This window comes from Pseudophryne corroboree, chromosome 9 (assembly GCF_028390025.1).
Source record: "Pseudophryne corroboree isolate aPseCor3 chromosome 9, aPseCor3.hap2, whole genome shotgun sequence".
NCBI lineage: Eukaryota > Metazoa > Chordata > Amphibia > Anura > Myobatrachidae > Pseudophryne > Pseudophryne corroboree.
The window spans coordinates 425879437-425891544 of record NC_086452.1 but is presented as its reverse complement, the minus strand read 5'-3'; the positions used below and the strand labels follow the sequence as shown (position 1 = coordinate 425891544).

The window sequence follows — 12108 nt, the reverse complement described above, 5'->3', positions numbered from 1 at the left end:
TGGCTATAATCTCAACTAAATAGCACCTATTTCCTCAGCACGTGTCTAATAATCAATTCTAATGGCAACAAGGGAGTGAGCTGTGAAACTACACAAATGAAAAGAAATACAGATGTGTGCGTGCGTGCGTGTGTGCGTACGCAAAACAGAAATAAACAGGTATTAAAAGATAATAGCGTATTGTTTTTACCTTCTGGTTCCGGATTCCACCAGCACTCCTACAGCGTAGCGTAACAGACGCTTATCTAGTCAGCACCACTGTATCCCTCACCACCAATATGGATACGAAAGGATACTGCGTTCCCACCCTTTGCTGACAGATAAAGTCTGTTTGCACTAGTGTGGATATGTGGAGGACGGACGAGCTCCCAATTGATAATGCCGATTTGATTACCTTATAATGTTCACTATATATGGGTAAGAGACACAGTACGCAACTGGCGTAAGAAGTACCGTAAGGGTGCGCACTTAGCGTAGCAGACGCTTATCCGTGGTCAAGACGCACGAGCGGCACGTTCGCTCACGGCTTAGAGCGTAGAGTCAAGCACGCTATAGGCTGCCGACTACCGTAATGATACACTACCAGCGTAGCGGACACTCAGACCATAAGGGGAACACGAGCGGCGCAGACGCTCACAGGATAACACTCAGTAAACCTTGAATGCAACACTCAGAAAATATATTCTTATGCTGTAAACCTTGTTATGAGATGCTGCAGCGATGTAACGCTGCTTAACCTTATTGTTGCTAAAGCTGCTTGAGCGATCGAGACGCTCCTATTACCCACAGTAATGTAATGAACACACGATACTTTACTAAGGTTCCGAAACCTTTACTAACAAGCTTTTAGTTATACCGAAAAGGGGAAACAGTTTACAAGTCATACACTACAAGCTAACATATAATTCTAACAGAATATCTAGACAGAAATATACACAATAGTAAACGATCGCAAATACAAATACATAGACTAAGAATGAATGACTAACATTACACGGGTAACAAAGTGGCCACAGAGAAACATACCATACGGGGAACGCTCGCTAGCGCAACCGGAATCCAGTCCTCCAATTATCAGAGATAAATGTTGAAGAGTGAGAGTACTGGCCGGTCTGGGGACAGTGACCCTTATATACACAACATACAGTGTACTTCAAAGGGCCCTACAACCTTATTGTTCATTGGACACAGGAATGTCTCCCTGCACTATTACAAAAGGTCATAGGTGGATTTGAACAGGTGGGCTGTGACTATTACAAACAGCTCAGGTGGGAGGGAATCGCCGGATTCCCGCCGCATGGATAATGAACTGCAAATATAGGATATGTCCAGATATTACTAATGGCCATAACTATACGCAGGAGCAATTAATCTATACCTAACCAACACCGGATTGTTGCTATTAAAATACTCTTCGGTTAGGTACCAGACACCACTGTTCAACCTTAGACAGTCCCTTTGTATCACGAAAAGAGGGATTCCTATGTCCATGAACAAGTCACATTAAACAAACTTACAGTTATCACTAAGGGGAACATTACCTATAAAACCTGCTATATGGATTTATTAAGCAGCGATTGAGTCGCCCGCTAGACGCACACAAACTCTACCGTAAATGCACATACCATGCGCTCGAGCACACGCCCGTAGAGGCGCCGTCACACAATTGCGAATATGTGCACGCACGCCAGAGAAAGTGCATGTGCAGCGGGAAAGCGCATGAGATGAATATATGGCAACGTGTAGCATGATATTTTTCCGACTTTGACATGTCTTACAGATAATAGTGCTGATATGGATAGGGACACATAGCGTTCGCAGCAATTGTGGATAACCCCTGGCTTCGTAGCCTGGCTGAGAAGGCAGGCGCACCACCGCCATTTTTTCCATCGGATTGGCTGCATGGGATCTCATGCAGCCGCCCTGAAAACATTGCTGCCCCATCCTTAATTGCAATGCCCTGCCCCCGCAATGCAGTGTCGCCACCCCAAGAACGCCTCTGCCTGTCAATGCGATGCAAATACATTGGCCGGGCTGTGCATGCGCAGGATGGGACCTGGGTATGCGCATCGGCACCGGATAATGTAAATTGCGGTCGCATTGCGATTGCAATGCGACCAGAATAAAGCCCTTAGTTCAGTGGATCTCACATTGCCTGCAATATTACAAGTCTCCAGTATGTTAATGCTAAAATGTTGTCTATAGTTACAGATACACCCATCATAGTGGAGACGAAACCGGATATTAGAGGTGAGTGTTGGAGTATTTATATTTATTTCCTTCTTAATGTTTATTATAAGAATAACTCATCTCCTGCTGCAAATTATCTCAGTTTTTTATTTTAAATAAATTTGCAAAAATCTAAAAAAATATTTTTTTACGTTGTCATTATGGGGTATTGTGTGTTTAGAATCTTGTGGACAAAAATTAATTTATTCCATTTTGGAATAAGGCTGTAACATAACAAAATGTGCAAAAAGTGAAGCGTTGTGAATACTTTCCAGATGGACTGTATTATCTGAATGGACAATATAAAGACGTAGAGAAAATTGTGAAGCGTCATTGGTACTTACTATCAAGGGATCCTATTATAAAAACTATTGTTCCAGTCCACCCTAAATTTGTTTATAGGAAAGCCCCTAATCTTAAAACAAATTAGTTAAGAGTGCCATACCACCTAAAAGATCAGGCCGAATCAAGACCAAAGGATTCCATAGGTGTGGAATCTGTAAGATGTGCAGAAGTCATACAGTCCAACCCAGTAAATTGGAAAATTTGACATCAACGGTTAAGGGCAAAACATATGCTATTACCGAATTTATAACCTGTAATACAAAAAATGTACCGGTATATATTTACTTGAATGCGACTGCGGATTGCAGTATATTGGACACACATCCAGACCATTAAAAGATAGATGGGCTGAGCACCTATGAAATATTAATAAGGGATACAAAAATCATTCCATCTCTAATCATTTTAAGGAAAGACATAATAATAATTGGAATCTGAAGTGTACTTGGTATTAAATTGGTACAAAGTCATTGGCGGAAAACTAATATAGAGGAGAGGTTGGCGCAGATAGAAATGAAATGGATTTATGATATGGGCAGCCTCTCCCCTGGAGGTTTAAACTTCGATTTTGAGTTAAAATGGGTTTTATAATATTTATTTGATATAGTACGAGTGACAAAAATATGGTCCATTCAGTACATAGTATGAGCTATCCATTTCAGGTGATTTATGAATCATATTTATTTATTTGGGGTCCATTCATTGTCTGAATAATTGTTGGTAGGAAACATTATATGGGGAGTATTTCATGATTTTAGAAGGGAGGTACCAATATGTGTTATATAAATGAGATGTATATTGGGGGTAATTCCAAGTTGATCGCAGCAGGAAAAAATTTAGCAGTTGGGCAAAACCATGTGCACTGCAAGGGGGGGGGGGCAGATTTAACATGTACAGAGTGAGTTAGATTTGGGTGGGGTGTGTTCAATCTGCAATCTAATTTGCAGTGTAAAATAAAGCAGCCAGTATTTACCCTGCACAGAAACAAAATTAACCACCCAAATCTAACTCTCTCTGCAAATGTTATATCTGCCCCCCCTGCAGTGCACATGGTTTTGCCTAACTGCTAAAAATTTTCCTGCTGCGATCAACTTGGAATTACCCCCTTTGTCTTTTTATTGTATATGAATTTTATGAATTTTACCATTTAAAATGATTATAGTTTTAATAATAGCTTATAAGTAAATATGTATATATAAGTGAATTGCAATAGTTGTTATGAATTCTCCTTGTTTTCTATAAGCTCCGGTATGGGCAGAGCATTAGGAGTGCGATGTGTGTCATATACCGGAAGCGCAATGTGTTCCATATACTGGAAGGATGTTCAAAACTTCCGGTGGTGGTGAGACGCATGACGTCGCGTGGCCCAATGTAAGAATGGGGCAGCGCGTGCGCCACACAAAAGGGAAGTGTATGTAACTTCTGGGAGTCTTTACCGGAAGTCCCGTGCACTCCAAAGTAGTTGGAACACACGCCAGGAATAAACCTGTTTTTTTACACCTCCGGAGTTTCCTATTTAAGGGGAAATTTTAAAGAGTAGAGATTGAACTAATGGCTATATAGATAGTAATTTTGAATAGGTAATTGTCATAAAGAAAGGGTTTTGGGTATTGTCTGGTTTGGACCAATCAGGGGAGATCTAAGGGTATATATATCCTAGAGATCACTATCCACCATACACCTTGAAAAAGGCTCCTGAGAGAGCAGAAACACGTTGGTGACCAGACATACCTACCAGCTCTTTCTTGGGGAGAATCAGGAGGCTCCATCTTGGCAGTAATCCGGTACCTTACACCCGGGAGGGTATCAAATATACATGATGTTTATGGGTGGGCATGCTTGAACACCCCACGAAATTCAGTACGCATGCTGTAATATTATTATTGGTGGATCTTAAATATATTGTTTTGTTTGTGGATTTTTAACATTATAACTTAAATACATACTTCACTATTATACCTCCTCTTCCTTTTTTCATGTGGATGAGTTTGGAGTATTTAATACAATAGGACATCACCACCAAAAGGAAAGAAAGATTTCAAAGTGGAGAGATGATTAGAGGAAGATATCCATTATAAGAGCAGCTGTAAATCATCCTGGACTCCTTTACAGAGACTGTGACACAGAGGGGTCTGTTAGGGGTCTATTTACTAAGCCTTGGATAAAGTGGATGGAGATAAAGTAGCAGCCAATCATCTCCTAACTACCATGTTACAGGCTGAAAAATGACAGTTAGGAGCTGATTGGCTGGTACTTTATCTCCGTCCACTTTATCTCCATCCAAAGCTTAGTAAATAGACCCCTTAATGCTTATTAAATGTGACCGTCCCAGGGGTGCGCGCAATTGCAAGTATCTGACTTTGTAGAATTCCATTTTTGGGGTGTGTGACCGCCCTAGTGATTGCTGCAGCACTATTGTTTATAGCGCTGGTTCTTTATGGTCTCTAGGAGTAGCTCTGATTTCCTGTTTCTTCTCATCTCCTGCGGGCATGAAGGTTTTGCAATAAAAGAATTTCACTCAGCATCTGCCACACAGAGGGTTCTGACTTTTGTTTTACCTTCATACCGGAATTCTTGAGGAATCTTTGTCATGTAACTGAGCTGTTGATGTATTGAGCAGTGAACAGAGTGGAGAAGTTGCCCATACTGTAGCAACCAATTAGATTCATTCTATCTATCAGTTTATAGAATGTACTTCATAAATGGTTCCTCAAAGCTGATTGGTTGCCATGGGCAACTTCCTCACTGGTCCACATCTCCACTCTTTTCACTGTTTAATACATCAACCCCTTAAGTCTCCTGTCAGAGGGATCACATCCACATTGTCCCACTTTCCCTGATGCCCTGTACTAGGAGCAGAGGTGCCCTATGGTGTTTGTAGAAGTTATCCTGGCATATTTCTGCCAATTTGTAATTGTTTCCTAGGAATCTCAACTGCCAGACTAATCCTGGCCGTACATATTGTGCCTTTCATGTGCTCGATGCTGAGGTCTGACCGACAGCAAAAACAGATCATACTACTTCTAACTTTGGGCGCATACCTGCCAACACTCCCGCATTCTGCGGGAGGCTCCCGTTCCTGCAAACATTCTCCAGCTGCCCCGCACAGCCCTCACAATCCCCCGGAATCAGCTAGCCCTGAAAGAAATCTGAACAGCGCATGCGCAAGTCCGGCCACCAGGGGAGCACAGTTTGGAGTGAGAATGCAAAATAGGTTGGGAATGCATGGGCAGGGGGCATGGACAGCATCGCGGAGAGCCAGCCCTGCAGAGCCTACGAGCAGCCAGTCACTATGGACACCTTACCGCGCAGTGTCCATCTCCATTGGCCGTGGCAGCAGCAGCTTCTGATCCCTCTGCCTCTCCCCTCTTGCATGCAGACCTGCGGGCAGTGAGACATCATCTAGGAGGGGTGATTGATGAATAAACTTGCTTGGTGGGACGATTAACAGTCCGGGACGGCAGGGGAATGCTCTTGCAAGGTAACAGATGTGACCTCTGGCCTCCAACGGCAGCTTGGCAGGGCACACGCTGCTGCATGTTATTCAGTAAACTTACGTGACCTTCCCTATCTCTGCCTTCCGTGCTGGGAGATTAAACAGTCCCTACTATTCCTTACCCCTGTGTGTTGTATCACCCTCTCTTATGCCGCTTTCAGATCGCAAATGCCAGATCCTACCCGGTAAGAGAAACGTGTCTTTACCGGGTGGGATCCGGCATTCGCTCTCCTCTGCTGGCTTTCCGACCCGGCAATATACCAGGTCGGTTGCCATAGCAGAGGGGGCGCAGCAGCAGCAGGGGCGGGGGTGGAGGCGGCGCCGGGAGATGAGCTCATCTCCTGCGCCGCCTCTCCCTATGCTGTGAATGGGAGCCGATTCGCATCGGAACGGCTCCCATGCACACTGCGCCTGGGCCGGTAATCAACCCGGTAAGAACCGTTCTTTTTTTTACCGGGTTGAATTACCGGTTCAGGCAACCCGCTAATTCAACAAAGGACTTTTCACATCGCACACGGACCCGTTTCGTGTCGATACCGGGTTTTCAGTACGATGTGAAAGGGGTATTACAGTTTATGGTTAGCGGTTATTATTTCATCCAAGGACCTGGCACTATACATTAGCAGCAGAATATTCACCAAAAACAACAAGATTTGTAATTATTACTGTTTACTAAATGCACTGATCTGATTGGCACACATCTACCATGCCAATTAGATTCTTGTATTGCCAGTTACAACCTATATTCAATACTGCAAAATATATGTTCTAGGCATACTTTACACTACCAGAGGCTAATAAACAACTGAACAATTGAACACTCTATTTACCCTGTACTCTATAATGTTAATAACCTATATAATGCAGTATACAGTATATATAAAACATACCCACAGTGTGCGATACCAATCCAGACACACACTGTCCTATGCTCTACAGTGGCAATATATTAGCAGTCTATACAGCGAATAATAAAATAAATATATATATATATATATCTCTCCTATTAGCTGTACAGTGAAGTGTATTTGAGGCATTGCAACATAATAACCATACGTTAATTCTTTAACAACTGTATAACTATCACTGTGTTGCCAATTTACTATTGAACAATCAAATAGACACTTCTGAGATTCAGGCTGCAGTGTTACTAAGGATATCTAACGCCTAATATTCATTCTTTCCATAAGGGTGATAAACCGATTGAGATGCAATGTATTTTTGGCTATCGGTAATGGCGATATTTGCCACAGTCCAAAAATATACTGGTAGGTTAATTGCCTCCCGAAAAAATATATAAATAACCCTAGAGTATACAAGGGCAGAATAGATGTGCCAAGTGGTTCTAATCTGCCATCAAATCTATGTTTCTATAAGGCGTGCCCAATCCCAAAGTGAGTATATGTGGCTCTACCTCAGTGCCCTCATATGCCGGCACTGTGTGTAGGTTAATACTGTCCTGTTTGGTGTGTGTGTGTGTGTGTGAGTGTGTAGGCTGGCACTGATTCCTGTTTGTATACTGGCACTGACGTATGTGTATGTGTGTAGGAATGGCACTGACCCCTGTGTGTGTAGGCTGGCACTGATCCGTGTGTGCGTGTGTGTGTGTGTGTAGGCTGGCACTGACTACTGTGTGTAGGTTAATACTGTCCTGTTTGGTGTGTGTGTGTGAGTGTGTAGGCTGGCACTGATTCCTGTTTGTATACTGGCACTGACGCATGTGTATGTGTGTAGGAATGGCACTGACCCCTGTGTATGTAGGCTGGCACTGATCCGTGTGTGTGTGTAGGCTGGCACTGACTACTGTGTGTAGGCTGGCACTGACTACTGTGTGTAGGCTGGCACTGACTCCTATGTGTAGGCTGGCACTGACTCCTGTATGTGCAACTACATATGCCACCCATACACACACCCCCCCTGGCAGCATGGCATGCTGCTCTAAGTAATTTAGTTTCTACCTGCAGGACATCCCCCTGAATGGCAATAGACACTCCCATGGGTGGAGCTAGACACACCCTTTAGGTGGAGCATGACACGCCCCTTCAGTGGTGTGCCAGCAAGCTCTCATACCATCTTGAATCTACCTGAAACTAGTTTCCAAAAGTAGGCAAGTATGCTTTGGGGTAAATGTATTATAGCAGCACGCATCGTGCCACTAACACTTCCTGCTTTGCCTCATTACTGAGGTGAAACAGGAAGGGACATCGACAAGATGTATTTCGCTCCCCCCCTTGGTGATGTCCCTCTGAGCTCACAGCACATCAGCTCAGTGCTGCTGCACTGTGTCTCCTTCCCGGCCGGCTCCTCTGCGCATGTGCGGGATCTTGCTACTCGCGGGAGATCCCCAGCGCAGTCCGGAGCCGGCACCCGCCACAGCCAGGGACAGTTGTGTCCCTGCTGTGGTCTATGGGCATCGCCACCTGCCAAAATTTACAGCGATGCTGACCGTTCATACATTACCCAAGCATATCGGCCTGCTGTGTTACAGATACTAGTGCTGATATGGGCAGGGACGCATAGCGGTCACAGCAATTGTGGATGACCCCTAGTTTTGCAGCCTGGCTGAGAAGGCAGGCCCACCACCACCATTTTTTCCATTGGATTTGCTGCATGGGATGTCATGCAGCCGCCCCGAAAACATTGCTGCCCCATCCTCATTTGCAATGCCCTGCTCCCGAAGCGCAGTGTCGTCACCCCGTGAATGCCTCTGCCTGTCAATGCGATGCAAAATGCATTGTCCGGGCTGTGCATGCGCAGGATGGAACCTGGGTGTGCGCATCGGTGCCATATAATGTAAATTGTGGTCGCATCGCGATTGCAATGCGACCGGAAAAAAGCCCTTAGTTCAGTTTTTCAATTTATTTCCATAAATATACAGATGAACTCAGAGCGGTCAGTGGATGCAACTCAACCTCTTATTTGGCCGCATAATTATCAGGACAGTCTAACAACTTTAACTAAAGTAGAGATGTGCGGCAGGTACTTTTCATGTTTTGTGTTTTGATTCTGGATCTCCGTTCGTGTTTTGGATTTGGATCGGTTTTGCTAAAACCAACCTTTCGGGTTTTGGTTTTGGATCTGGGTGATTTTTGAAAAAAACACAAAAACAGCTAAAATCACAGAATTTGGGGGTAATTTTGATCCTACGGTATTATTAACCTCAATAACATTATTTTCCACTTATTTCCAGTCTATTCTGAACACCTCACACCTCACAATATTGTTTTTAGGCCAACAGGTTGCACCGAGGTAGATGGATGACTTTTCTAAGTGACACAAGTGGGCAGCACAAACACCTGGTCCATCTAGGGTGGTCATTCCGAGTTGATCGCTAGCTGCTGTTGTTCGCAGCGCAGCGATCAGGCTAAAAATCGGCATTTCTACGCATGCGTATGGGCCGCAGTGCGCACGCGTGGCGTACTTTCACACAAAACTATGCAGTTTCACACAAGGTCTAGCGACGCTTTTCAGTCGCACTGTTGACTGCTGAGTGATTGACAGGAATGGGGCGTTTCTAGGAGGTAACTGACCGGTTTCCGGGAGTGTGCTGAAAAACGCAGGCGTGTCAGATACAAACGCAGGCATGCCTGAGGAAACGGGGGAGTGGCTGGCCGAACGCAGGGCGTGTTTGTGACGTCAAAACAGGAACTAAATAGTCTGAAGTGATCGCAAGGTAGGAGTAGGTCTGCAGCCACTCAGAAACTGCTTGGAAATATTTTGACGCCGTTCTGCAATACTTTCAGTCGCACTTCTGCTAAGCTAAAATACACTCCCAGAGGGTGGCGGCTTAGCGTTTGCACTGCTGCTAAAAGCAGCTAGCAAGCGATCAACTCGGAATGAGGGCCTAGGAGTGCACTGCAGTGGCAGACAGGATGGCCGATCTAAAAAATAGGCCCTAAACAGCACATCATGCAAAGAAGAAAAAGAGGTGCAATGAGGTAGCTGGATGACTAAGCTAAGCGACACAAGTGTGCGGCACAAACACCTGGCCCATCTAGGAGTGTCACGCAGTGGCTGAATGTCGAAAGTGGCCCGCAATTTTTTTGACCACCGACAGCATCTCCTGCACGCCTCTGTCATTTGTCAAAATTAATTGTATGTACACCAATTACCAAATGAATTGTATGTGCAAAACATGGGACGTGCTGGAATTTTCCCAGATGTAATACACGCACAATATTTGTGGACTTATACGACAGTACCACTGAACTTATACACAGGGCCGATGCTCGAGTGTTTGGCGCCCCCCTGCAAATAATACAAAATAAAAAAGGGATAGCGCGCACTGCAAAAAGGGGTGTGGTCACACAAGGAAGGGGCGTGACCACAATAGTACCCACAATTCAAATTACGCCACACAGTATTACAATCTTATGCACATTAATCCAAACGTAGTGCCCCTGATTCATATTATGCCACATAATAGTGCCCCTGATTCATATTTAAAATCGATGACAGGGACAGTTCTAGATCTTGAAGTGCTCAGGGCAACAGTTTCCTCTGGCCATGCTCAGAACAGGGACAGTGAGCGGCAAAGGCGCGCACCAAAAATATGGGCCACAGAATAGTACTAGTTCACATAACCCCGCACAGTAGTGTCCATTAGTCACATTACACCACACAGCAGTATCCGTTAGTCACATTACATCACACAGCAGTGTCCGTTAATCACATTACACCGCACAGTAGAGTCCGTTTGTCACGTTACACCGCACAGTAGTGTCCGTTAGTCACGTTACACCGCACAATAGTGTCCGTTAGTCACGTTACACTGCACAGCAGTACCCTTATACACATTACACCGCACAGCAGTACCCTTATACACATTATATCGCACAGCAGTACCCTTATACACATTACACCACACAGGAGAGACGCTTATACACTTTACGCCAGAGTAGAGCCCATTATACACATTATGCCAGGTACAGCCCATTATACACATTATGAAGGTCATTAAGACCCTGCTGCAATAGCGGCCCTCAGCGCAGTTTGCCAGTGGCAGCAAACCGTGCATGCGCAGTGGGCGTGAGGCCACACACATTGCGGTTGCTTCCCCGATGGATGCGACCACAATGTGATTGACAGGCGACAGCGTAGCAGAGTTAAGGTGTTGCAGGAGTGGCGCTGGAAAAATGGGGGCAGGCCGGGATGTCACACACAGCCACTCCAGAAAAAAAATGGCTGCTGACCAGGCTGCGCTGCCAGGGGGTCAACCTTAGATCAGATGCATCCTCAATCAAATTGCAGATGCATCGGGAGGCAGCGCCACACATGCTGGGTGACCTTGCTTTGTGCTGGGGGGCCCTCAGCATGGGCAGAGATGAACGCAGATCCAGCTGTATATGCAGCCATCTGTGTTCATCTTTGAATAACCCCCTATGCCAGGTATAGCCCTCATTCCCTCCACAGTCGGGCGCTGCTCCTCCTCTCCCTTCTCCGCCTCCGGTTTCCCGAAGGCTCCGTTACTCCAGCAGCAGCGGCTGTAGGATATCGGCAGTGACGCCGAACGGGGGGGCACGGGGGCATGGAGCGGGTATAATTACCCGGGCCTGGGACTTATGGAGTGGTCCAGCAGGTACCCTGGTCTGCCGCTCTCCCACCACCATCCCTCTTTGCTGGGCAGCAGCATAAGCTCTCTTCCTGTGAGCACAGCACATGCTGCTAATGCTGAGTCTCTGTCTGTTCCTGTTTGGGTGGGGACTGGGAGGGGGTGATCACAATGATCACAAGCCCCTCCTAATTGACCCTGGCTGAGGGCTGGGGGGCTTAGAGATCAAGCACTACAATTTTTATTTTTTATATTTCCCATAAGGGGGGGTGGCCACGCCTCCCGCGATTAGGCCACGCCTCAATACAAATCGGAGCATGGTATGACGATGTCAGCGGTGTCAGCGGAGCTGTGTGTGGGTGAGTCTGCACACTGCCTGCAGTCTCTCTGGGGAGGAGGTAGAGGTAGCCGCACTACCCGCTGCCAGCACCGCTACCTGTCATCCAGTGTGACAGGTGCAGTGGCAGCCAGCAGCAGCATAGTAGCA

General features: G+C 45.7%; 1 protein-coding gene across 2 annotated transcripts in view; it reads left to right on the top strand.

Moving 5' to 3' along the window:
• Window positions 1-12108, top strand: part of LOC134958391 (IgGFc-binding protein-like) — a 139762-nt gene that overhangs the window by 60114 nt on the left and 67540 nt on the right. The window contains exon 1 of one of the 2 annotated variants that reach the window (XM_063940956.1): window positions 5472-6055. The exons of the other annotated variant lie outside the window; for it this stretch is intronic. Coding sequence (XP_063797026.1) covers window positions 6043-6055 — 13 coding nt within the window. The 5' untranslated portion in view covers window positions 5472-6042. Of the gene's footprint in view, window positions 1-5471; window positions 6056-12108 lie in introns of those variants that run through there. 2 annotated transcript variants of the gene reach the window in all.